Source organism: Bufo gargarizans, chromosome 8 (genome assembly GCF_014858855.1).
Source record: "Bufo gargarizans isolate SCDJY-AF-19 chromosome 8, ASM1485885v1, whole genome shotgun sequence".
Taxonomy (NCBI): domain Eukaryota; kingdom Metazoa; phylum Chordata; class Amphibia; order Anura; family Bufonidae; genus Bufo; species Bufo gargarizans.
The window spans coordinates 14,753,375-14,779,294 of NC_058087.1; the positions used below are offsets into that span (position 1 = coordinate 14,753,375).

The following is a 25,920-nucleotide window of genomic DNA, read 5'->3' on the forward strand; positions in this document are numbered from 1 at the left end:
CGAAAATCTGAAGGCTCTTATGCGGTTTTTAGGGTTCACCAACTATTACGATAAATGTATTCAGAATTATTCGACAATATTAAAACCCTTAACTGACATGACTAAGAAAGGGACGAATGTCTCAGTGTGGTCTGATTCGGCGTTGCGAGCCTTTTCTGTGATTGATTAAAGAATGCTTTTCTTCTGCCCCTATATTGGTGCAGCCGGATGTATCACAACCTTTCATTGTGGAAGTGGACGAGTCAGAGGTGGGGGTAGGAGCAATTCTTTTCGCTCCTACCCACCCGCTCATTTCATGGTGGACGGTAGTTTGGAATTTCAGATCGCCAATATAGTTGACTCTTGAGTTCTCCGTAGATCCCTTCAGTATCTTGTCCACTGGAAGGGTTACGGACCAGAAGAGAGGATGTGGGTACCAGCATCCGACGTGAATTCCAGTCGCTTGGTGAGAGCCTTTCACAAGTCTCACCCAGATAAGGTCAGTCCTGGGTGCCCAGGGGTCACCCATAGAAGGGGAGGGGGCACTGTCACGGACACTCCTGTTACAGGTGCCAGGAGATCCGAGAGATTGGCAACACATGGGTTAATTTGTGTTAGCCCAGTGGTTTGTGCCGGCACCGCTGCCCCTAACCACGGGCGCCAGGCTCCGTCTTTTTTCTCCTGCTGACATGCTGACAAATGCGAGCAGCAAGTAGCTTAACTATGCTATCTGTGTTCCATGCCAGTGTTCCCTTTCTGCTGGAGACTTGCACTGGTGTTTGAGCTTGCGTGGGTGTGTCTCTCTTCACCTATGAGGCAACACATACACGCCCTTTGTCTAACCAGCCGATGGCTGGATTGCTGCAGGTATTTTAAGGTGCTTCCTACCACAGGAAGATGCCTGAGCAACCTCATGGTTTTAGCTTGTCTATATCCAAGTGCTAAGGTATCTCTCTCTTGTCTGCTTCGCTGTGTTCCGGACCTTGCTTATTGTACTCCAGGACTTTGCCTGTTTGCCGCCTGCCTTTGACCTCGTTTATGAACTTTGCCTGTTTGCCACCTGCCCCTCACCTCGGATATCGTTTATGGACTTTGTTTACCACTTGCCTCTGACCTCGGACTTCGCTTGCTGGCCTTGCTTGATCGCTGCCTGTCCTGACCCAGAACCTCCTGGCCCGCACATCCCCTCGGTTATGGCTCAAGCCTATCCTCACCATCAGAGGCTCTATGACCTAACCCCTCAGGTGAACACCGTAAAAAAATAAAAATAAAAACGGTGTAAAAAAAGAAACTTTTTGTCATCTTACATCACAAAAAGTGTAATAGCAAGCGATCAAAAAGTCATATGCACCTCAAAATAGTGCCAATCAAACCGTCATCTCATCCCGCAAAAAAAATGAGACCCTACCTAAGATAATCACCCAAAAACTGAAAAAACTATGGCTCTCAGACTATAGAGACACTAAAACATGATTTTTTTTGTTTCAAAAATGAAATCATTGTGTAAAACTTATATAAATAAAAAATGTGTATACATATTAGGTATCGCCGCGTCCGTGACAACCTGCTCTATAAAAATACCACATGATCTAACCTGTCAGATGAATGTTGTAAATAACAAAAAATAAAAACGGTGCCAAAACAGCTATTTCTTGTTATCTTGCCTCACAAAAAGTGCAATATAGAGCCAAAAATTATATGTACCCTAAACTAGTACCAACAAAACTCCCTCCCTATCCCATAGTTTCTAAAATGGGGTCACTTTTTTGGAGTTTCTACTCTAGGGGTGCATCAGGGGGGCTTCAAATGTGACCATGGTGTCAAAAAAAAAAAAAAAGTCAAAAAAAATCTGCCTTCCAAAAACCATATGGCATTCCTTTCCTTTTGAGCCCTGCCGTGTGCCTGTACAGCAGTTTATGACCACATATGGGGTGTTTGTGTAAACTACAGAATCAGGGCCATAAATATTGAGTTTTGTTTGGCTGTTAACCCTTGCTTTGTAACTGGAAAAAAAATATTAAAATGGAAAATCTGCCCAAAAAGTGAAATTTTGAAATTGCATCTCTATTTTCCATTAATTCTTGTGGAACACCTAAAGGGTTAACGACGTTTGTAAAATCAGTTTTAAATACCTTGAGGGTGTAGTTTCTAGAATGGGGTCATTTTTGGGTGGTTTTTATTATGTAAGCCTCACAAAGTGACTTCTGACCTGAACTGGTCCTTAAAAAGTTGGTTTTTGAAAATTTCAAGATTTACTTCTAAACTTCTAAGCCTTGTAACGTCCCCTAAAAATAAAATTGAATTCCCAAAATGATCCTAACATGAAGTAAACATATGGGAAATGTAAAGTAATAACTATTTTGTAGGCATTAATATGTATTATAGAAGTAGAGAAATTAAAACTTGGAAATTTGCTAATTTTTCCAAATTTTTGGCAAATTTTGAATTTATTATATAAATAAAAATTGAATTTTTGGGACTCCATTTTACCAGTGTCATGAAGTATAATATGTGACGAAAAAACAATCTCAGAATGGCCTGGATAAGTCAAAGAGTTTTAAAGTTATCACCACATAAAATGACACTAGTCAGATTTACAAAAAATGGCCTGGTCCTGAAGGTAAAAATGAGCCCGGTCCATAAGGAGTTAACAGTATAAATTAATTTTTGAAGTTATTACCCGGTTGCTTCAAACCAACTGAAAACTTTGTAAGTTCTTTTTTCTTGAGATGAGGAGGTATTTTGTTTTTTATATTTTTACTGAGACTGTGTAAATGACTAGCACATGGCAGGCAGAAAACATGAGTAACAGACACAGAACATAAAAGATCATAATTATATTTTGTTTGCTTAGCATTGCATGCCTGCTGCTATTTGCTTGAGGTTTGTGCAGTATTTAATTCAGGACTGGTTGTAATGACTCCTCCTTAGGGGTTGTCATACTCATCCCTGTCTGTGACTTTCCAACCACAGTCATAATATGATCCCACTCTACAACAATACAAAAATATCATGAAAGTAGGATTTGCAGAAAATGTCCTGTCTATTATATTTATGGGTATTCTACACAACGGGGAACTTCCCTACTTCAAGGATATATCAAAGGGGTTGTTTCAGAAATGACTTCATTCAGGTCAGCCATTCTTTTGGGGATCAATGGGTGTTTGAGAGGCTGGACCTCTACCAAGCTGAACCTATTGTAAAAGTAATATCAACCTTTTAAAGGTGATGTCTGTGGGATTTCATTATTTATGCAACGCATTTGGAAAGTCTTCAGATCCTTTCAATGTTTTCCCATTTTGTTAAGGCTACTTTCACACTAGCGTTCGGGCGGATCCGTTCAGAACGGATCCGCCCATAATAATGCAGACGGAGGCTCCGTTCAGTACGGATCCGTCTGCATTATTTTAGCAAAAAAAAGCTAAGTGTGGAAATAGCCTGGGACGGATCCGTCCAGACTTTCAATGTAAAGTCAATGGGGGACGGATCCGCTTGAAGATTGAGCCACATTGTGGCATCTTCAAACGGATCCGTCCCCATTGACTTACATTGTAAGTCTGGACGGATCCGCACGCCTCCGCACGGCCAGGCGGACACCCGAACGCTGCAAGCAGCGTTCAGCTGTCCGCCTGTCCGTGCGGAGGCGAGCGGAGCGGAGGCTGAACGCCACCAGACTGATGCAGTCTGAGCGGATCCGCCTCCATTCAGACTGCATCAGGGGTGGACGGCTGCGTTCGGGTCCGCTCGTGAGCTCCTTCAAACGGAGCTCACGAACGGAATACCGAACGCTAGTGTGAAAGCAGCCTAAGTTAAACTACATGTTATGCTAAAATAGAAAATTTACGTTTTCCTCCATCAGTCTGCACTCGATACCCCATAATGAGAAAGTGAAAAGGGAATGTTAGAAATGCTTGCAAATTTATTGAAAAGGAAAATCTAAAAGTTTGCATGGACATAAGTATTCTGGCCCCTTTCTATGACTCTTGACATTTAGCTCTGGGGGACTTCCATTTCCCTTTATCATTTTTTAGATGTTTCTACACCATGATTGAGTCCACCTGAGGTAAATTCAGTTGATTGGACATGATTTGGAAAGACACAGCCCTGTCTGTATAAGGTCTCACAGCTGACAAGGCATATCAGAGCAAAAACCAAGCCAAGAGGAGGAAAATAACTGCCTGTAGAGATCAGAGACAGGATTATGTGGAGGCACAGATCTGGGAAAGGGTAATAATAAAGTTTTTTTAAGCGTCATGTTTGTTGAAAACCAGGCACTGCTCATCATTTACCCAATACCATCCCTACAGTGAAGCATGGTGGTGGCAGCATCATGCTGTGGGGGTGTTTTCCAACGGCTGGGGCAGGGAGAATCATCAGGGTCGAGGGAAAGCTAGGGACAACTTTGTGAATGTCCTTGGGTGGCCTAGCCACAGCTCTGACTTGAACCCAATTGAACAACTCTGGACAGACCTGACCTAACAGAGCTTGAGAGGATCTGCAAAGAAGAATGGCAGGAAATCCCCAAATCTAGGTGTGCAAAACTTGTGTCATCATACCCAAGAAGACTGGAGGCTGAAATTGATGCTGAAGGGGCTTCAACTAAGTCCAGAGTAAAGAGTCTGAATACTTATTTCATTGCCAGATTATTATTATTTTTTAAGTCTTTTACATAAATATAAGGTTTTAAAATTTATATTTTCACTCTGTCATTATGGGGTATTGAGTGCACAATGATGGGGAAACTATTAATTTTTATTTTATTTTAGCATGAGGCCACAACATAACAAATTGTGAAAAAAGTGAAAGGGCCTGAAGACTTTCTGAATGCACTGTATGTGGGGCAGAATGGGAAGCATTAGTCACCTATCCACCACCAATGCTGTCTGATGCTTACAAGGACCCCTCTGGTATCCACTTCCGGTTCTCATCTCAGGACACATGAAATGCCTGGAGATACCCGCTTCATCAATTACTGGGCAAGCAAAGGCGCCACTCTTTGTTTACACTTGAGGTCTAATGAAGACCCTACTGACCATAAGAAGGGATCCAACTGGGATTGTTATTACCTATGTGGATCCTTACTTGCATTTTGGCGTGAATTTGCCCACCGAAAATGTCCTAGTTTTCTTGCTAAAGATGGGCAACAATAGCTGATTGGGACCTATGTCTCTGGGTTACTGAAGAAGATTTTATCCTCTGCCTAGTAACAGATGGGTCATTGGCTTAGTAAATACATGTGGTGTTACTTGTTAGGTTTCCAGAAATGTCTGGGAGGCTCCTGGAAAAATGGGAGATCTACCAGACTTCATTTTTAATCCCATGATGTGGCATACAGGCGTGTAACCACTACAGCCAATCAATGGCCCCGTTGGTCACATGCCGTTAACATTTGATGAACACATGTCATGAACCGTGACCTCCAGAGCAAAGGTGGGATTTAAAGGGAGTCTGTCAGTAGGTTTACAAGACCCTAAGGGAAGTTAAAAATGGTGACAGGGGCCATGAGCAAATCGCCGGCTCGGCTATTTCCATCAGCCCCACAGAAGTGAATGGAGCGGTGGCAGTGCTTGTGTGGTGCACTTCCCATTAATTTAAATGGGACTTCTGAAAATAGCCAAGTGCTCCGCTGGGCTATTTTTGGCACTCCCATAGAAGTGGTGCGCTCTCTGTCACTCTGCAAGTTTCATTCTAAGAATAGGACAAACATTGGTGGCCTATCCTAGCGATATGCCCTCAATGTCCAAGATGGGAATACCCCTTTAAGAACATATCATATTTTCATCAGAATAGGCCATCAATCTAATCAGTGAGGACCGTCCTCTCCGACCGCGGTGCCCCTTCCCCTGGCTTTTTTTCAGCATGGCCGGCACATTATAATCAATGGTCCACCATAAATGACCACATATTGGTGTATAACGCATCACCTGACAGGAATATATTGGCAAAAGTCTCAGCTTTTAATATCTACTTGTATGACTAGCCAGTATAGTCAGTGGTATATCCGTTTGGTGCAATGTTTTTGTGATATATGATTGTATTTTCATCCGCACAATGCCTTGTTGTGTATGGGATGCCTTAGTGGTGCATGTGGACCGCGCCGACATCCTCCATTGTATGCATTTTTTGCTGGGGATAGTCGTCTGCTGCGGTCCACATGCGGTGGGACTGCTCCCCCAATGTAAAACACGCTACAGTGTTCGGGGTTTGAGCAGTTCCTCCATATTTGCCACAATATTTTTGTGTTTTTTTGTTTGATATGCAGTGTATGTGCCTTTACTTGGCACTTAAGCACTTTTGCACCTGGTAACCTCCATCACATTGCATTAGTTGTCCTGCTATGCGGTTGTGTGGAAGCTTGGCTGTGAGCTGGATTACATCACCTTCAGACCTTGTTCACACCATAGGTAGCTTAGTGGTAGGACCCCTTGCCATGCTGAGGACCGTGACGTGGTGCATGATGGGCTCCGATATCTTCCTGACAGGAATATATTGGCAAAAGTCTCAGCTTTTAATATCTACTTGTATGACTAGCCAGTATAGTCAGTGGTATATCCGTTTGGTGCAATGTTTTTGTGATATATAACGCATCACCCACTGATAGTTATGTTTATAGCTGAATAAATCTGTTAAAAAGCAATAATAAAAGACAGGACAAGTAATAGTTAATTTGTGCTTAGTCTTTCCAGTGTGAAAATCACGAGCTTCTATGAAAATGCAGTAACTGTGATGATGTGATCTGCTTGTAATAATAACAGGGGTATTGTGGTTACCACTAAAGTTGCTGAAATCAGTCGGGTACTGGACGAGGTCCAGATAACATCACAGTTTCCAGAAAATGACAAAGAACAGGCTGTCGCTGCCTCAGACCCTATTTGGAAAAAAAACACTGCCTGTGCCGTACTACGGACAGAAGTGGCAGCTGCAGTAGAAACCTTGGGGGTCATTTATGAAACTGGTATAAAGTAGAACTGGCCTAGTTGCCCATAGCAACCAATCAGATTCCACCTTTCATTTTCCAAAGGAGCTGTGAAAGATGAAAGGTGGAATCTGATTGGTCGCTATGGGCAACTAAGCTACTTCTACTTCACACAGTTTGATAAATGACCCCACTTACGTTCAGGGGCGGACTGGCCAAAGACCCTACAGGGAAATGTCCCAGGCGGGCGCCAGAGCCCCCCTCATGGCCAGGTTCATATAAATTTGATACTGTCAGCATTATTTAATGCTAGGAGCATCAGACACCTATTCAATTGCCTGGCGGGCGCAGGTGCCCTCCTGATTTAAAGTGCATGGCCGTCCTCAGGACAGAGATACAGTTGAATACTGGGACAGCACTATTTGGTGCTGCACTGTGGTATCTGGTTCTGCTGGGGCCATATTCTGTTCTGCACTACAGTACTGTTGGCCCCGTGTACTTCTGTTGGCCCTGCCTACTTGTGTCGCTTGCCATTCTGTCAGTCTGGACCCACCTAAAATATGGGAACATTTTTCGTTTTTTTTTCCAGGACCAGTTTAAGTTCCCAGTCCGCCCCTGCTTGTATTATGGGGGCAGCAGCGCCAGCGTCACCCCTAGGGTATATGCACACCACAGTGTAGTTCATGCTGATTTTTGTGAAGTTTTGGCTGAATTTCCACACCAAAACCGTATCTGTTACTTACAGATTCTGACGTGGATTTGCTCCAGGTCTCATCTTTTGAGCTGAGCATCTGGACAAACTGCCGACTTCAAAATGTGCATCTTGCTGGTTTTACCTGCAGCTTCTAACAATTGCAATTATCTACTGCAATCCGGTGCCCATTTCAGCCATGTTTTCCATTAGCAGTTTTCCTCCTCATCTGTTAGGGAATTTCCTTTGTGGAAAACTGGCTGACCTGTTACATGTGCACTTGGCAGCTGAAGGCATCTGTGTTGGTCCCATGTTCATATGTGCCCGCACTGCTGAGAAAAACGATGTTTTGATATATGCAAATGAGCCTCTGGGAGCAATAGGGGCGTTGCCATTACACCTATAGGCTCAGCTCTCTCTGCAACTGCTCTGCACTCTGATTGACAGGATCAGGCCCTGTTAACCCCTTCAACCCCGGGCCTGTTTTCACCTTCCTGTCCAGGCCATTTTTGCTAATCTGACATGTGTCACTTTATGTGGTGATAACTTTAAAACGCATTTACTTATACAGGCGATTCTGAGATTGTTTTCTCGTCACATATTGTACTTCATGACGGTTGTAAAAATAAGAAAATAATAATAATACATTTTTATTCATAAAAAAATACCAAATTTGCCAATTTTTTAAAAAAATTTGCAAATTAGCAAATTTCAATGTCTCTACTTTTATAATAGATAGTGATACCTTCAAAAATAGTAATTACTTTACATTTCCCATATGTCTACTTCATGTTTGAATCATTTTGAAAATTACATTTTATCTTTTGGGGACGTTAGAAGGCTTAGAAGTATGGAAGTAAATCTTGAAATTTTTCGGAAAATTTCCAAAACCCACTTTTTAAAAGGACCAGTTCAGGTCTGAAGTCACTTTGTGAGGCTTACATAATAGAAACCACCCAAAAATGACCCCATTTTAGAAACTACACCCTCAAGGTATACAAAACTGATTTTACAAACTTTCTTAACCCTTTAGGTGTTCCACAAGAATTGATGGAAAATGGAGATGAAATTTCAGAATTTCACTTTTTTGGCAGATTTTACATTTTAATCCATTTTTTCCAGTAGTAAAGCAAGGGTAAACAGCCAAACAAAACTCAATATTTATAACCCTGATTCTGCGGTTTACAGAAACACCCCACATGTGATCGTAAACTGCTGTACGGGCACACGGCAGGGCGCAGAAGGAAAGGAACGCCATATGGTTTTTGGAAGGCAAATTTAGCTGAACTGGTTTTTAGATGCCATGTTCCATTTGAAGCCCCCCTGATGCCCCCCCTGCAGTAGAAACTCAAAAAAGTGACCACATTTTGGAAACTATTGGATAAGGTGCCAGTTTTGTTGGCACTTTTTTGGGGTACATATGATTTTTTATTGCTCTATATTACGTTTTTTGTGAGGCAAGGTAACAAAAAAATTTATGTTTTGGCACCGTTTTTATTTATTTTTATTTTTACAGCGTTTAACCGAGGGATTAGGTCATGTGACTTTTTTATATAGCAGATCGTTACACACGTGGCAATACCTAATATGTAAACTTTTTAGATTTTTTTTCACTTTAGCACAATAATAGCAGTTTGGAAGCAAAAAATAATCATATTTTAGTGTCTCATAGTCTGAGAGCCATAGCTTTTTTATTGTTTGACCGATTCTCTCAGGTAGGGTCTCATGTTTTGCGTGATGAGGCGACAGTCTGATTGGTACTATTTTGGGGGGCATACACCTTTTTGATCACTTGCTGTGATGTAATGTGACAAAAATGCTTTTTTTTTTACACAGTTTTCTTTATTTTATTTTTACGGTGTTCATCTGAGTGGTTAGATCATGTGATATTTTTATACAGCTGTTTGTTACGTACGTGGCAATACCTAATATGTATACTTTTTTTATTTTTTTCACTTTAGCACAATAATAGCATTTTTGACACAAAAAAAAAGATGTTTTAGTGTCTCCATGTTCTGAGATCTATAGTTTTTTTTATTTTTTGGGGAGATTGTCTTAGGTAGGGGTTCATTTTTTGCGGGATGAGGTGACTGTTTTATTGATACCATTTTGGGGGGCATACGCCTTTTTGATCGCTTTGTGTTGCACTTTTTGTGATGTAAGGTGACAAAAATTGCTTCTTTTTTTTTACACTGTTTTTATTTTTATTTTTTTATGGTGTTTATTGGACAGGGTGGATCATGTGATATATTTACAGAGCCGGTCATTACGAACGCGGCAATACCTAATATATGTGGGTTTTGTTTTGTTTTTCAGTTTTTTATTATAAAATAAAGGGAAAGGGGCATTTTTTTTTCTTTTTTACTTTATAAATTTTATTACTTTATAAATTTTATCAAAGACACTTTTTTTTTACTTTACTTTATTTATGACATTCACTTTTGGGGGTCTGATCCCCTCTGCAATGCATTACAATACATCTGTATTGTAATGCATTGCCTGTTAGTGTATGACACTGAGTCATATACTAACAGGTTGCCTAGGAGACCGGGCGTGACTTAGTTGAGAAACTTCGGTAGTTGATTTTTAAAGTGGAAAACAACTTTAAAACTTGAAACCAAACCATACCTTGGAACCGAAGCCGTGATGGCAACCATAGTCCATCACTTCTTTCCATAAGGGCTCATGCACCTGGTCGTGCCCGTATTGCAGCTCACAAACAGCGGGTCTGCAATATGCAGGTGTAACGCCCCAGAATGGCATTACCGCCTTTTATGCCTCTCTACTATCTGCTACGGTTAACCCAGTGTCATCATGTGTATTTATTGCCAGGTCCTGCATAATGTGAATCTGTATTTCTAAATTTGTAACTTTTGAGGTGTAATGTACCGGGTTCACCAGCAGATGGCGGCATCTATGGCAGAGCTAGTTTGTCTAGAGTGGAACATGTTTTCCATTCTAGCCCCCCTCTCCTGAGAGAGAGGAGTTCAGCTAGTTAGAGCCAGGCTAGCTTACCCCCTGCTTAGGGAAGGCAGCAGTCCCTCATCCCTGCTGGGCGAGCCCTGCAGAAGTGAGTCTAGAGTACCCCCTGCAAGGGGAAGGGTGTGTGCAAGCCAGGATAGCACACCTTCAGCTCTTCTGGGCCTAGAGGCTCAAGCTGCAAGCCTCACAAGCCAGGAGTAAAGTTCCCTGGATAAAGATAAAGACAGACCAGACTACAGAAAGGAAAGTTCAGCAGAAAGGAAAAGTTTCTAGAGAGGTTCAGATGTAGCAGAGCCGAAGGTGTTTGCCTGCCATAACTTATGCCGGGGCTTGCTGGTGACCAAGATAGAATTGGACGATTGTTTTCTGATGCAAGTTTATTCCAGTAAAGCTGTTTTCAACCTTAATACAAAGTCTGGACTCAATCATTTCTACAAATCCCTCAACTATTCCCGATGTTTGCACTGCTTCGGACGACAACGTTTGGGGTTCCAGGATATCCAGGTAGAAGCACCGTGACACGTGCACAGCCACAACATCTAAAAGGGACATTATAGGCTACCCTTGCCCCACTCTGGCATTCCTACACCTGGGTACCAACTATCACCAACACCATCTACTTAAAGGGACTCCGAAAACAACTGGTGTCACGACAAAATTATTTCACTTTAAGAGACCCCTGGTAGTACCCTGTCCGTTGCACGGGCACCGGCCGTGTGCACCCCGCATCACGGATGTGGACCCATTCACTTGAATGGATCTGCAACTACGGAGTGCTTCCATGGGGTTTCTGTCCGTGCCTCCGCATCCACAAAAAAGTAGTGCATACACAACTTTTTTGCGGTGCGGACGGACCATGGACCCATTCAAGTTGAATGGGTCTAAATCCGTCTGCGGAATCCGCACGGATGTTGTACGTGCATTGGGGACTGCAAATTGCGGTCCCCAATACACGGAGCGGCCGTGGGCGCTTAGGCGACAAGAAAACACACATGTGCGAGATGACAGTGCGGCCTCAGAATGACGTCGGAGGAGCTAGGAGGGGACTTGAGGATGAGGGGAGGTGCTGGGCTCACTCTGGATGGGCGCGGCTGGGCTTCACTGACGGTCAGGACAACCCCTTGGGCTCTTTTTACAGGCACTCTGCATATATATAAAACCATAGCAAAACTACGGCCTTCATAAGTTACACTCTGGTATATTTCTGACATGCTACAGGAGACGTAATCGGGTCTATATGCGTAATCTTACAGACAGAATCCCTTTTAGGACACACACCAGAGATGCTGCACGCGTGGTCATACCCAGGAGATGAATTAAGGCGACCATTTGAAGTGTATGGGGGTGTCTTAAAGGGGTTTTCTGAGATTTTTATACTGATGTCCTATCCTCAGGTCTAACACGTGGGACCCCCTCCTGTGAGCGCCGCAGCCTTCTCTCTGCTTTTCCTAGGCCATGTGATGACACGTTCATCATTCATGTGGCCTAGGAGAAGCTCAGCCCCATTAAGTCAATAGAGCTGAGCGGGATACTAGCCACAATCGCTATACAATGTACGGCGCTGTGCTTGGTAAGCTGCGAGAAGCCAGCGGCGCTCTCACAGGAGCCCCGGTGTCTTCTCAGAATAGCTGAGTGGTGGGGTTCTCAGGTGTCAGGCCCCCACCGATCAGATACTGATGACCTATCCTGAGGATAGGTATCGGTTAAAAAATGATGGGAAATTCTTTTAACTCTTCCCTGACAGAAGGATTGGACATGTAGGTGTCCGGCAGAAGCTTATTCCTTCCCCCCCCTGAGAACACACGCTGAGCCGAGCATACATGTGTATAGAGGAGATGAGAGGAACAGTTACTGGCCGAATAACAGCTATAGCTAAAGCACCTGGATCTGAATTCTTTTGTAATTGCATGTAATTAAAAATGTTGTATATCCACTGAGTTATTCAATAACATGTATCCGTATAGGGCCACCTGCTGTTTATTCTTTTTATCTTAACAGCTCACTGAGAAGGCCGCACATGCTCAGTTTTCTCCTACAACTGCCTCCTGAGCTGTGATAGGGAGAGAGCTGCAGCAGAATGGACACGCCCCCTGAGCTGCTGCAAAAAGGACACGCCCCCTGTGCTGCTGCAGAAAGGACACACCTCCCTGAGCTGCTGCAGAAAGGACACGCCCCCCTGAGCTGCTGCAGAAAGGACACCCCCTGAGCTGCTGCAGAAAGGACACGCCCCCTGAGATGCTGCAGAAAGGACACGCCCCCCTGAGCTGCTGCAGAAAGGACGCGCCCCCTGAGCTGTCAGCTTGATATAAACCTAACAAAGCAATGAATGGGGAGATCTCTGGATCCGTGTGAGGTACAGGGCAGGTTCTAGCTTTGTTAGAAATAGATTGTCATGTACTATGTGATGTCTGATTTTAATATTTTTACATTAGGCATGGGATAACCCCTTTAAGGTTCTATTCACACAGTTTTAGCTTGTCATCAGAGGTCTAGATCAGGAGTATTTCTGTCCTATATTCTGATGGAAGGATCTGGTGACAAGTTTCACCCACAGGATCTCCCAAAAAAAGTAGTATATCTATATATTTTTCTACTAGATGCTTCTGTGTGATTAGCTGTCTGCTCTTATGGTATCAGGGTGAGTCAAATGAAACGTCAGCTCTGCTACATCTGTATTTGTGTAGATTATGTAGATGTTTTTTATGGAATCTTCACAGGAAAATAACTGCATTATCTTGGGCCAAGTATTACTCTGCATATGATAGATAGATGACATTTTAATAGATGATAGGTAGGAGTAGATACATAGATAGATATAGACAGACTGATTAGAGATAGATAGAAATAGAAAATAAAAGACAGCAAAGAGAAAGAAAGATAGAAATTAGATAGATGTAGATAGACATATAGATAGATGACAGATCTGCAGTTCTTCTCTATTCGCACACCTGTGTGTCAGGTAAGGGCGTCGGCAGGTAGAGTCGCGCCTGCGCACTAGTGACTTCGTCTTGGCTACGTTGCAGGCTCTTCTCACCTGGGTCCAGCAAAGCGGAAGCGATCTGTGCATCCTCCTCTGCTCCCCGGCTGTCACCACCACCTCCGGCTTCCTTCCTCCACCCGGATCCTCCTCCGTCACCTGCCTCCTTCAGCCGCCGCCTCAGCCCGGCACAGAGCTGCAAAGTGAGGAGAAGTCCAGAAGCGAGAGCCGCCGCTCCATCACTGTGAGTACACAACTTCCAGGAACTTTCCCACCTCGTACACCCCGTATCGGGGGCAGCCCGGTGCCTTATATATACGGGGTGTGGAACCACTACTCCCAGCAGAGTACTACTCCAGAACTAGAGAGCCACAGGTTGCTGGCCATTGGTCTGCCTGCGTGATGTATTGGCTGTGACCACTAGGGGCGGTGTGCTATGGGTTGTAGATAGGACCCATGGTGGTGTACTGGTGGAGAAGGTATATAGTATATACTGTGCTCAGCAGGGTTTCAGTCACTTGTACAAGTTCTTTTAATGTAAGATATATCTTTTATTTGCAGCTGCTTGATGTGCAGATTCACGTGCAGTCCTGTGTAAAAAACACTAATGAAATGACAAACCCTCTCCTGGTGATCTGGGGCAAATCTGTGCCCCACAGGGCATTGTAGTTTATGCGGGTTTTCCTTGTGGGTTTTGTCGCAGATTCGCCCCAGATCTCATACACTTTGCATCACAAAAGGGTGAAATCTGCACTGAAAATCTGCCTCGGATTTCACAATCCACGCCGCCTGCTGAAACTTTCCTCCCCGTGTACATGAGAATTAGGAAATCTCCTCTACGTAGTCAGGGCTGTATTAGTATCATGCACATGTATATATTTTGCGATTCACAAAACACGGATCCGCAAAAAAAAAAAAAACTGATTTACATCTGTGTGATGTCAGTGTTGCATCTCCCCCCCCCCCCAAGCCCAATTGAAGTAAAATCCATGCTTAAAGGGGCTGCCGCACCTCAAACATTAGTGGCAGTCGCCAGGATCCGCCACCAATGTCAGATGGGTGTGGGTCCTGCCGCTGAGAATGGCGTGAAGGAGAGTTTGCCGTTCTCCATTCATTTCTATGGGAGTGGTATCTCTGTAAGCCCCATAGAATGGAATAGAGCGGCGGCCGAGCTGGCGCAGTGCACTCTCCATACGTTTCTATGGGGCTTCCGATAATAGGCGAGCTTGCCGCACGGCTATTTCCGGCAATCCCATAGAAATGAATGAAGGGCAGGTGCGCTCTCCTTCATTGTAGGTGCAGGTCTCAGAGGTGGGACCCACACCTACCTGACATTGGGGGCATATCCAAGGGTTATGCCCCCAATGTCAAAGATGGGAATACCCCTTTAAAGATGATCTGTCACCACTCCTGACATCTGTTGTAGTAACTACTTGCAGTAATAACAATTCTCTTTTTGTGACTCTTTGTTGTGCCATTCCTTTATTATTCCTGCTAGAAGTGTATGAATGGATTGCCTGTAGCTTGCAGTAAAGGTACAGATGGGTGTTACCAGTTGGGGGTGTGCCCCTGCACAGCCTGACACCAGCAGCACTGAATAGACAGAGTCAGACACACCCGCAACTGGTAACACCTTGCTGAACCTTTACTTCAGACTTCTGGCAATTCATTTGTAAATTTCTAGCAGGAATAATACAGGAATGGAACAACATTGACTCATAAGAATAGATGCTCCAGAATTGTCATTACATGGGGGAGGCACGTAATTACTAAAGCTGACGTGTCAGGAGAGGGGGCAGGTCCTCTTTAATACACATTGTGTGTATACCCTAATAGCGGAAATTTATGCACATAATTGGCAAAAAGATAGAAAACGCCAAAATATAGTGTCAAATATATTACGAATGTGCCCACTTGTTTTGTGTACTTGCTGCAGTTTTTGTAAATGTACCGGTTTTACTGACGGCTAATGACCTTTTTTTTTAGACAATGCGCTCCTTGTCATCAGCCCTGTGTACACTGGTGACATTTAGATCCGTCCGGTCAGTGACGGGCCTCACATCATCCTGCTCGTGTCAGCTACGGGGGCTTTATATACACACCCGTGTATACAGGGCGTGAGCGGGACTATAGCCAGAGCAGCCGCTCCACGGCCCGGAGGCTGGGGGCCTCTAGGAGGCTTGTACCTGTAGTGGATTCAGTCCATTGGGCCTTTTGTAGAGAGGGGTTGCTACTATTCTCTTTGGTACTGGGTGGAATCGACCCCGTACAGGACTCCTCTCTCCAGGGAACTGCATTGATAACAAGAAAGGGGTGAGAAATCGGGAATGGAGCGGAGGGGGAACATCGGTGGGGGTCTGACACCGCCACGATCAGCTGTTTGAGCACCACTGCCTTCTCACAGCGCCATACATTGTATAGTGGCTGTGCTTGGTATTGCAGCCCAGGCCCGTATGCTGCAGCTAAGGCCACTGTAGCACCGCAGCCTCCTCAAACATCTGGTCAGCGGAGGATTTGGGAGTTGGTCCCCCACCGATGAGATATTGGTCACCTCTCCTGAGGATAGGTCATCAATTTTCTACCCTCGGGAAAACTTCTTTAATTTGACATCCAAAGATCTAGAAAATCTGCTAACTCCTAACGAAGTTGAGCAGCGTGGGGAGGACCTGTGCGCTAATATTACCGGGCTCTGATTGTGTGGGCACTGCCACCGTGACGAGTATGGCAGCTGTAGTACCTGCTCCACTGACCTCCTCCACAGACTGATCAGAGAAACCACAGGGCTACGCAGTTTAACCCTATGTATGCCAGGGTCTAGGTTGACAGTGGCCTCCAAGGGGAAAACAAACAGGATGGTTCCCTCTTCTTAGGGATTCCCTGTTATGCAGCCTAAATGGGTCCATTGAAGGCTAAAAGGCTGCCTGCTGAGTGTGCCTAATGTTAGTGCGTGCTTAAAGGGTTTGTCCAGGATTAAAGGGGTTGTCTTACTTCAGCAAATGGCATTTATTATGTAGATGAAGTTAATACAAGGCACTTACTAATGTATGTGTCCTTATTGCCTCCATCACACTTTACACTACTCGTTTCCGCAAAAAAAACGGAACCGAAACAAACGGCTACATGCCTTAAGTGCACATTTCCATCTACAGGGAGTGCAGAATTATTAGGCAAGTTGTATTTTTGAGGATTAATTTTATTATTGAACAACAACCATGTTCTCAATGAACCCAAAAAACTCATTAATATCAAAGCTGAATATTTTTGGAAGTAGTTTTTAGTTTGTTTTTAGTTTTAGCTATTTTAGGGGGATATCTGTGTGTGCAGGTGACTATTACTGTGCATAATTATCAGGCAACTTAACAAAAAACAAATATATACCCATTTCAATTATTTATTTTTACCAGTGAAACCAATATAACATCTCAACATTCACAAATATACATTTCTGACATACAAAAACAAATCAGTGACCAATATAGCCACCTTTCTTTGCAAGGACACTCAAAAGCCTGCCATCCATGGATTCTGTCAGTGTTTTGATCTGTTCACCATCAACATTGCGTGCAGCAGCAACCACAGCCTCCCAGACACTGTTCAGAGAGGTGTACTGTTTTCCCTCCCTGTAAATCTCACATTTGATGATGGACCACAGGTTCTCAATGGGGTTCAGATCAGGTGAACAAGGAGGCCATGTCATTAGATTTTCTTCTTTTATACCCTTTCTTGCCAGCCACGCTGTGGAGTACTTGGACGCGTGTGATGGAGCATTGTCCTGCATGAAAATCATGTTTTTCTTGAAGGATGCAGACTTCTTCCTGTACCACTGCTTGAAGAAGGTGTCTTCCAGAAACTGGCAGTAGGACTGGGAGTTGAGCTTGACTCCATCCTCAACCCGAAAAGGCCCCACAAGCTCATCTTTGATGATACCAGCCCAAACCAGTACTCCACCTCCACCTTGCTGGCGTCCGAGTCGGACTGGAGCTCTCTGCCCTTTACCAATCCAGCCACGGGCCCATCCATCTGGCCCATCAAGACTCACTCTCATTTCATCAGTCCATAAAACCTTAGAAAAATCAGTCTTGAGATATTTCTTGGCCCAGTCTTGACGTTTCAGCTTGTGTGTCTTGTTCAGTGGTGGTCGTCTTTCAGCCTTTCTTACCTTGGCCATGTCTCTGAGTATTGCACACCTTGTGCTTTCGGGCACTCCAGTGATGTTGCAGCTCTGAAATATGGCCAAACTGGTGGCAAGTGGCATCTTGGCAGCTGCACGCTTGACTTTTCTCAGTTCATGGGCAGTTATTTTGCGCCTTGGTTTTTCCACACGCTTCTTGCGACCCTGTTGACTATTTTGAATGAAACGCTTGATTGTTCGATGATCACGCTTCAGAAGCTTTGCAATTTTAAGAGTGCTGCATCCCTCTGCAAGATATCTCACTATTTTTGACTTTTCTGAGCCTGTCAAGTCCTTCTTTTGACCCATTTTGCCAAAGGAAAGGAAGTTGCCTAATAATTATGCACACCTGATATAGGGTGTTGATGTCATTAGACCACACCCCTTCTCATTACAGAGATGCACATCACCTACTATGCTTAATTGGTAGTAGGCTTTCGAGCCTATACAGCTTGGAGTAAGACACCATGCATAAAGAGGATGATGTGGTCAAAATACTAATTTGCCTAATAATTCTGCACTCCCTGTATATCTGTAAATCAAAGCCAGAAGAGGACCGTACACAAAAAAAAAGTAAAGATTTCCACCTCTTATGTATTTTGGCTCCATTCACACGTCCACAAATGGGTCCGCATCCGTTCAGCAATTTTGCGGAACAGGTGCGGACCCATTCATTCTCTATGGGGATGGAATGGATGCACACATTTGCGGAGCGCGTCCCCGATCTTTGGGTCCGCAGCTCCACAAAAGATAGAACATGTACTATTCTTGTCCGCAGCTATAGGGGTGCCGGGCGGGTGTGTTGCAGATCCGCAATTTGCGTGTCCACAACACACCACGGACGTGTGAATGGAGCCTTATTGATATAAAATACTCGCCAAAATCTGTGCGTGTAGATCGGTTATATTTGTGAATGCCAGTGCAATATTGTGTGAAGTTATTACTAATTAAAGGGGCTGTCCAGCCATTAATATTGATGGAATAGGTAATCGGAATAGGTCGTAAATATCTGATTGGCGAGAGTCCGACACCCGGCAACCCCGCCGATCAGCCGTTTGAAGAGAAGCCAGTGCCCATGCGAGTGCTGCTTCCTCTTCAGTACACTGCTCGCTGTCTCAGGAGTGCAGTGTAATACAAGCACTTGTTCTGCTCAAGTCAATGGAGCGGGTACTTGTAATTACATTACACCGCCGCTTCATTCATCTCTGTGGGAATTCCGACGATAGCCAAGAGCTGTACTCGAATATCTCCGGAACTCCCATAGAAATGAACGGAGCAGCTAGCGGATACTCTGTTCATTTCAGAGGGGCCTCCATTCTCATGATCAATGGGGGTCCGAGCAGTAGGTCCCCCACTTATCTAATAGTTATAACTTGTACCAACCAGAATACCCCTTTAACTACCAGGTATTTCATGACGCTGGTCAGATGTCTGTTGGTTCGGATAATAAAACCATCGGAGGGGATGAAGGAATTGCTGTGTAAGCAGGTATCGTCTGTCACCTCATTGTCACCAATATAACTAACAGCACTGCCCCATAGAAGACTGCAGACACTTTCACAAGCATACCTGCGTGCCCTATGTGTCTGTATTCCATGTCCAGGAAAAGCACTTTTAGGGCTCATGCACAAGATTGCGTGCTGGCCGGGCCCATGCTGCGGACCGCAATGCACGGGCACCGGCCCTTGGGCAGCCACATGCGGATCGCGGACCCTTTCACTTGAATAGGGTCCGCGATCCGCATATGACGGTCCGCACCGCAAAAAAGTAGTGAATGCACAACTTTTTTGCGGTGCGGAGGCACGGCCAGAAACACCACGGAAGCACTCTGTAGTGCTTCCGTGGGTTTACGATTTGTGCTTCCGGACCGCATCTCCGGGTTTGCGGACCCATTCGGTGATGCGGGGTGCACACGGCCGGTGCTCTGTGTATTGCGGACTCGCCGTATGCGGGCGGCAATATGTCCACTGCGGGGCAACGGCCGTGTGCATGAGCCCTTATTCTGCTGGAAAACGGCTCCCAAGTGCCCAGCTGAAAGTGAAAGTAAAAACAGCTTTCACTCCTGACTCGAATTCTGACGGCTATATCTTCTGATGTAGTGGATATAATGCTGTGGTTCTGGTATAGTTTGAAAGGCTAGAATGTCAGCTTTCAAACAAGGTCATATATCTAGCTGGTACCAATCCTAAAATATGAGCGGCTAAAGCAGCCCTCCCCTCCTTAGTCTGGTTTGCTTTGGGCACTTGGAGCAGCAGAGCCGGGCACTTGGCGGCTGTTTTCCGGCAGAATAAAAGTGCTTTTCCTGGACATGGAATACAGACACATACAGGTGAAGCTCGAAACATTTGAATTTTGTGCAAAAGTCTATTTATTTCAGTAATGCAAATTAAAATTAGAATTTTGTCAAAAGGTTGAATATTCTAGGCTCAGTGTCACACTCTAGTCAGCTAATTACTCCAAACCCCCTGAGCAAAGGGGACCCGAGATTGTGACTTTGGGGTTTTCATAAGCTGTAAGCCATAATCATCCAAATTATAACAAATAAAGGCTTGAAATATCTCGCTTTGCATGTAATGAGTCTCTCATATGTTAGTTTCACCTTTTGGGTCCATTCACACGTCCGTGTGTGTTTTGCGGATCCACGGGTCCGCAAAACACGGACATCGCCGGCATTCTCATAGAAAATGCCTTTTCTTGTCCGCAATTGCGGACAAAAATAGGACATGTTCTATTTTTTTTCAGGATCGGAATTGCGGACCCGGAAGTGCGGATCCGGGCAGCACCTCATGCTGCCCCATAGAATTTAATGGGTCCGCAATTCCGTTCCGCAAAATGCGGAACGAAATTGCGGACGTGTGAATGGACCTTTTTAAGTTGCATTACTGAAGTAAATGAACTTTGCACGATATTCTAATTTTTCACCTGTAGGGCACACAGGTATGTTTGGAATGTGTCTGCAATCTTCTGTGGGGCACTGCTCTTAGATGTATTGGTGAAAAAGAGGTGACAGACTCCCTTTAAATACTCATAAAGGAATGAACGAGATGTTGTAATATGGGTGCCACCTGTTTTACCATGACGTCGCCTGCTTTTGACCCACATCTCTTAATTAAATGCAAGGTTGATTAGTGCACGTTCCTGTATACCGGCAGCTCTGAAAGTCATGCAACGTTTCTCATAAAGTTAATAGACGTCGGTACAGACCGCAGGTGACATGAAGCACAAGAGTCAGTCCAGGATATTGCAGACCGTTACAGATTTTTACATCCAGGTGCATCAGTGGATGCACTTTTGATGTTATAGAGCCGGGCAGATCGATATCTAGTTCTTTGGAAAAAGATTCAGGATAAGGCCTCATTCACATGACTGTTGTTCTGGTCTACATCCAAGCTGCATTTTTTGCGGCTTGGATGTGGACCCATTCACTTCAGTGGGGCTGCAAAAGATGCGGACAGAATGTGGTCCGTTCCGCAGTCCCGCAAGAAAAGTAGAACATACAGGGAGTGCAGAATTATTAGGCAAGTTGTATTTTTGAGGATTAATTTTATTATTGAACAACAACCATGTTCTCAATGAACCCAAAAAACTCATTAATATCAAAGCTGAATATTTTTGGAAGTAGTTTTTAGTTTGTTTTTAGTTTTAGCTATTTTAGGGGGATATCTGTGTGTGCAGGTGAATATTACTGTGCATAATTATTAGGCAACTTAACAAATTTATTTTTACCAGTGAAACCAATATAACATCTCAACATTCACAAATATAAATTTCTGACATTCAAAAACAAAACAAAAACAAATCAGTGACCAATATAGCCACCTTTCTTTGCAAGGACACTCAAAAGCCTGCCATCCATGGATTCTGTCAGTGTTTTGATCTGTTCACCATCAACATTGCGTGCAGCAGCAACCACAGCCTCCCAGACACTGTTCAGAGAGGTGTACTGTTTTCCCTCCTTGTAAATCTCACATTTGATGATGGACCACAGGTTCTCAATGAGGTTCAGATCAGGTGAACAAGGAGGCCATGTCATTAGATTTTCTTCTTTTATACCCTTTCTTGCCAGCCACGTTGTGGAGTACTTGGACGCGTGTGATGGAGCATTGTCCTGCATGAAAATCATGTTTTTCTTGAAGGATGCAGACTTCTTCCTGTACCACTGCTTGAAGAAGGTGTCTTCCAGAAACTGGCAGTAGGACTGGGAGTTGAGCTTGACTCCATCCTCAACCCGAAAAGCCCCCACAAGTTCATCTTTGATGATACCAGCCCAAACCAGTACTCCACCTCCACCTTGCTGGCGTCTGAGTCGGACCGGAGCTCTCTGCCCTTTACCAATCCAGCCACGGGCCCATCCATCTGGCCCATCAAGACTCACTCTCATTTCATCAGTCCATAAAACCTTAGAAAAATCAGTCTTGAGATATTTCTTGGCCCAGTCTTGACGTTTCAGCTTGTGTGTCTTGTTCAGTGGTGGTCGTCTTTCAGCCTTTCTTACCTTGGCCATGTCTCTGAGTATTGCACACCTTGTGCTTTTGGGCACTCCAGTGATGTTGCAGCTCTGAAATATGGCCAAACTTGTGGCAAGTGGCATCTTGGCAGCTGCACGCTTGACTTTTCTCAGTTCATGGGCAGTTATTTTGCGCCTTGGTTTTTCCACATGCTTCTTGCGACCCTGTTGACTATTTTGAATGAAACGCTTGATTGTTCGATGATCACGCTTCAGAAGCTTTGCAATTTTAATAGTGCTGCATCCCTCTGCAAGATATCTCACTATTTTTGACTTTTCTGAGCCTGTCAAGTCCTTCTTTTGACCCATTTTGCCAAAGGAAAGGAAGTTGCCTAATAATTATGCACACCTGATATAGGGTGTTGATGTCATTAGACCACAGAGATGCACATCACCTAATATGCTTAATTGGTAGTAGGCTTTCGAGCCTATACAGTTTGGAGTAAGACAACATGCATAAAGAGGATGATGTGGTCAAAATACTCATTTGCCTAATAATTCTGCACTCCCTGTATGTCCTATTCTTGTCGGCTTTGCACAGCACATTCCGTTCCACTAAATGTGGAACGCACACGGCTGGTATCCATATTTTGTGGACCCCAAAAGCATGGTATGGTCATGTGCATGAGGCCTTCATTTATATCTCTGCACAATCTGTGTTTAAGGGTCCAGTGGGTGGTCTCATCAGTCACTGACACCCTTCCATCTATGACTGTGCATAAAGAGAGGGCTGTCAACCACTGACAGGACCACAGGAACTTCGTGCTGAGCAAAGTTTGCATTAATCAACAGCGCAGTGTCTGTACATGAGGAGTAACACAGTTTCTGGCCATTATATCGCTTTTATATTGGATATTCTGTGCTTGCTGAATATCTGGTTTGCAGCTTTCTCAGACATGGTGAGTGGAGACTAGCTGCCATCCACTGCACACACAGAAAGTAAAGGAGAATCTCCTTGCTAACTGTCTCACAGTCCCTCAGTAGGACAATAGAGGACATTACAGAGAAGTACTGACCTGCATTTTGAAGCACTTGTGATGAGCTATAAGCTTCTTATGTAGCTGTGCAGTCCTGCTCGTCTCTCTGACTCCTCTGTTCCTCCTCACTCCTCCCCTCTCCATAGACATTCATTGACATGTGTAAAACAGTCCTCCTGCAGACATGATCCCATCCTGGATGGGGAAAAGCAGTAAGCAGGGGGCACCGGTACACAGTTGATAACAGGAGAACTAGACATTTGTCACTGATAAAATATATTACCAAACTTCTAGTGGTCGCTTGTGCTATTGATTTAGGAAAATCTAGTGACCATTTAAATGAGTCAATTCGGGACCTCTGAGGATGAGAACCCAGCAGCACAATCAAACCACTCAGGTGTATAGTGGTATTATTTAGAAATGAAACTGCACTATTATATGGGAACTATATGGCATTTATTTTGAGTAACAATTTGCATACACTAAAATAATGCAAATAACTGCCTAGAAATGGCAAGGAGGCTTGATTGCTGCCTAGGGCCCCATTTTCTTACTAGCCTTGACTAGGAGGACTCCATGTACAATGGTATCATGCTCCGTCAGCTATGCTGTGTGCACACGGCCGTATAGTACAGCTGTTTCATATAGAGGTTAGTTGTGGCATGTCCCAATGGAGGCTCCAACGGATATGCTTCCATGTCATATACAGGAGACCACACCGGATGAATCATGCAGCAGCCCCTCGGGAAGATGTCTCTGTGTACCACCCATTGGTATAGCCACCCCTTCCTCTAGGGACACATGCTTTGTGGCTTTTTTCTGTACTCATTGGTAGGGTGTCTAAGCTGAAATCTTTTTGATAATTTCTGGAACAGTCTCTAATAGGAATATCTGCTTGTTTAAATTGGGGCTGCACAAGGTACGGATTTCTGTGCAGGAAATCTGCACCAAAACCGCACAAGACAACGTGGATAAATCTGCACTATTTATTGCGTTTTTATGCATTTTTTGGTGCAGAATTTTTCACAGATCTCCCCCTTCCATTCCAGATCTCCGCACAAAAAATTCTCATAAACAAGTAACATTCTGCGAATGTGAAAATCCGCGTCGCAGGTCAATTTCTGAACCTAAGGAAAAAGCCAAATATACATGAGATACACATCTGTGAGGAATAGGGCCTTTGATGACGTCACTACGTTCATCACATGGTCAGTCACATGGTCTTTTACCATGGTGATGGATCATGTGACGGACCATGTGATGAACGTAGTGACGTCATCAAAGGTTCTATTCCTTACAGAACAAGACAGAAGAGATGCCGGCTGCGCGAACAAGTGGATTAAGGTGAGTTAAATTATTTTTTATTTATTTTTAACCCCTCAAGCCCTATTGTACTATACATTCTGTATTCAGAATGCTATTATTTTCCGTTATAACTATGTTATAAGGAAAAATAATAAAGATCTAGGCCCCATCCCGATCGTCTTCTAGCAACCGTGCGCGAAAATCGCACCGCATCCGCACTTGTTTGCGGATGCTTGTGATTTTCGCGCAGCCCCATTCACTTCTATGGGGCCTGCATTGCGTGAAAAACGCACAAAATAGAGCTTGCTGCGATTTTCACGCAACGCACAAGTGATGCGTGAAAATCACCGCTCATGTGCACAGCCCTATAGAAGTGAATGGGTCCGGATTCAGTGCGGGTGCAATGTGTTCAACTCACGCATTGCACCCGCGCGGAAAACTCGCCCGTGTGAAAGGGGCCTAAGACTTTCTTTTTGAATGAATAATGCAAACGGATCCATTATGAACAGATACAAGCGCTTGCATCAGGGCTGTGGAGTCGGTAGATAAATGCTCCGACTCCGACTCCTCAGTTTTTTGTACTTCCGACTCCGTATTTAATATGCAAATGTATTTTATACATTCCTTGAAGGAAAGAAAGAAGTTCTTCTAAGCTCTTCTAGCACAGAGAGGTAGTTGGGCAGAAGCTGCTGTCCTTCTCCTTTGTGTGCTGATCTTCTGCTGAAGACAGGGCAGTGGGAGGATCCAAGAAGGGACATTTATTTTAAAACATGATTTCCCTAGAAGAATCCCATAGTCATGTTTAAAGTTTAAGATAACATTCTGAGTTTACACGTTTTATAGCCTTAGCTGAATGACAGCAGTTTTTCCAATGGTTTACAGCAGGGATGTCAAACTCGTGGCCCTCCAGCTGTTGCAAAACTACAACTCCCATCATGCCTGGGCATACTACAGCTATCAGGGAATGATGGGAGTTGTAGTTTTGCAACATCTGGAGGGCCATGAGTTTGACATCCATGGTTTACAGCTTCAGTCTTGAACTATTGATCCTCCATTCCCTTCACTTATACAAGTGTCTCTAGTCCTGCAAAACACATATTTACTTAATCCCTTATCAGTGAGAGGCGAGGATAACCATGGGCATTGTGTTCCCTGTAACATCAGAACACAACACAATGGAAAGTATATGTATTGCCACTCCTAATTGTGCATTGCGTGCCATATAGTGAAGCATATGAAAAGCACGCTTCTTCACATCACTGAACGCGTTTGTTTTGCGGTTACGTGAGGCACTGCATGCATTGGCCTTTATTCTTACAGTAGAGAAGTCATTAATTATAACTGTTTATGAATTTGGACATTTAAACTTGCTTTTTTATTTTTTTATTCCAATTTAAATTTAGTAGGAGTCGGAG

General features: G+C 44.1%; 2 protein-coding genes across 2 annotated transcripts in view; one reads left to right on the forward strand and one right to left on the reverse strand.

Moving 5' to 3' along the window:
• The window catches only part of LOC122944649, a 44,448-nt gene that overhangs the window by 16,318 nt on the left and 2,210 nt on the right, over positions 1-25,920 (reverse strand). Inside the window, exon 2 of the mRNA XM_044303167.1 lies at positions 13,517-13,906. Coding sequence (XP_044159102.1) covers positions 13,517-13,906 — 390 coding nt within the window. The remainder of the gene's footprint in view (positions 1-13,516; positions 13,907-25,920) is intronic.
• Positions 13,659-25,920, forward strand: part of LOC122945715 (polypeptide N-acetylgalactosaminyltransferase 3-like) — a 60,852-nt gene continuing 48,590 nt past the window's right edge. The window contains exon 1 of the mRNA XM_044304876.1: positions 13,659-13,789. The gene's annotated coding sequence lies outside the window, so the exon portion shown is untranslated. The remainder of the gene's footprint in view (positions 13,790-25,920) is intronic.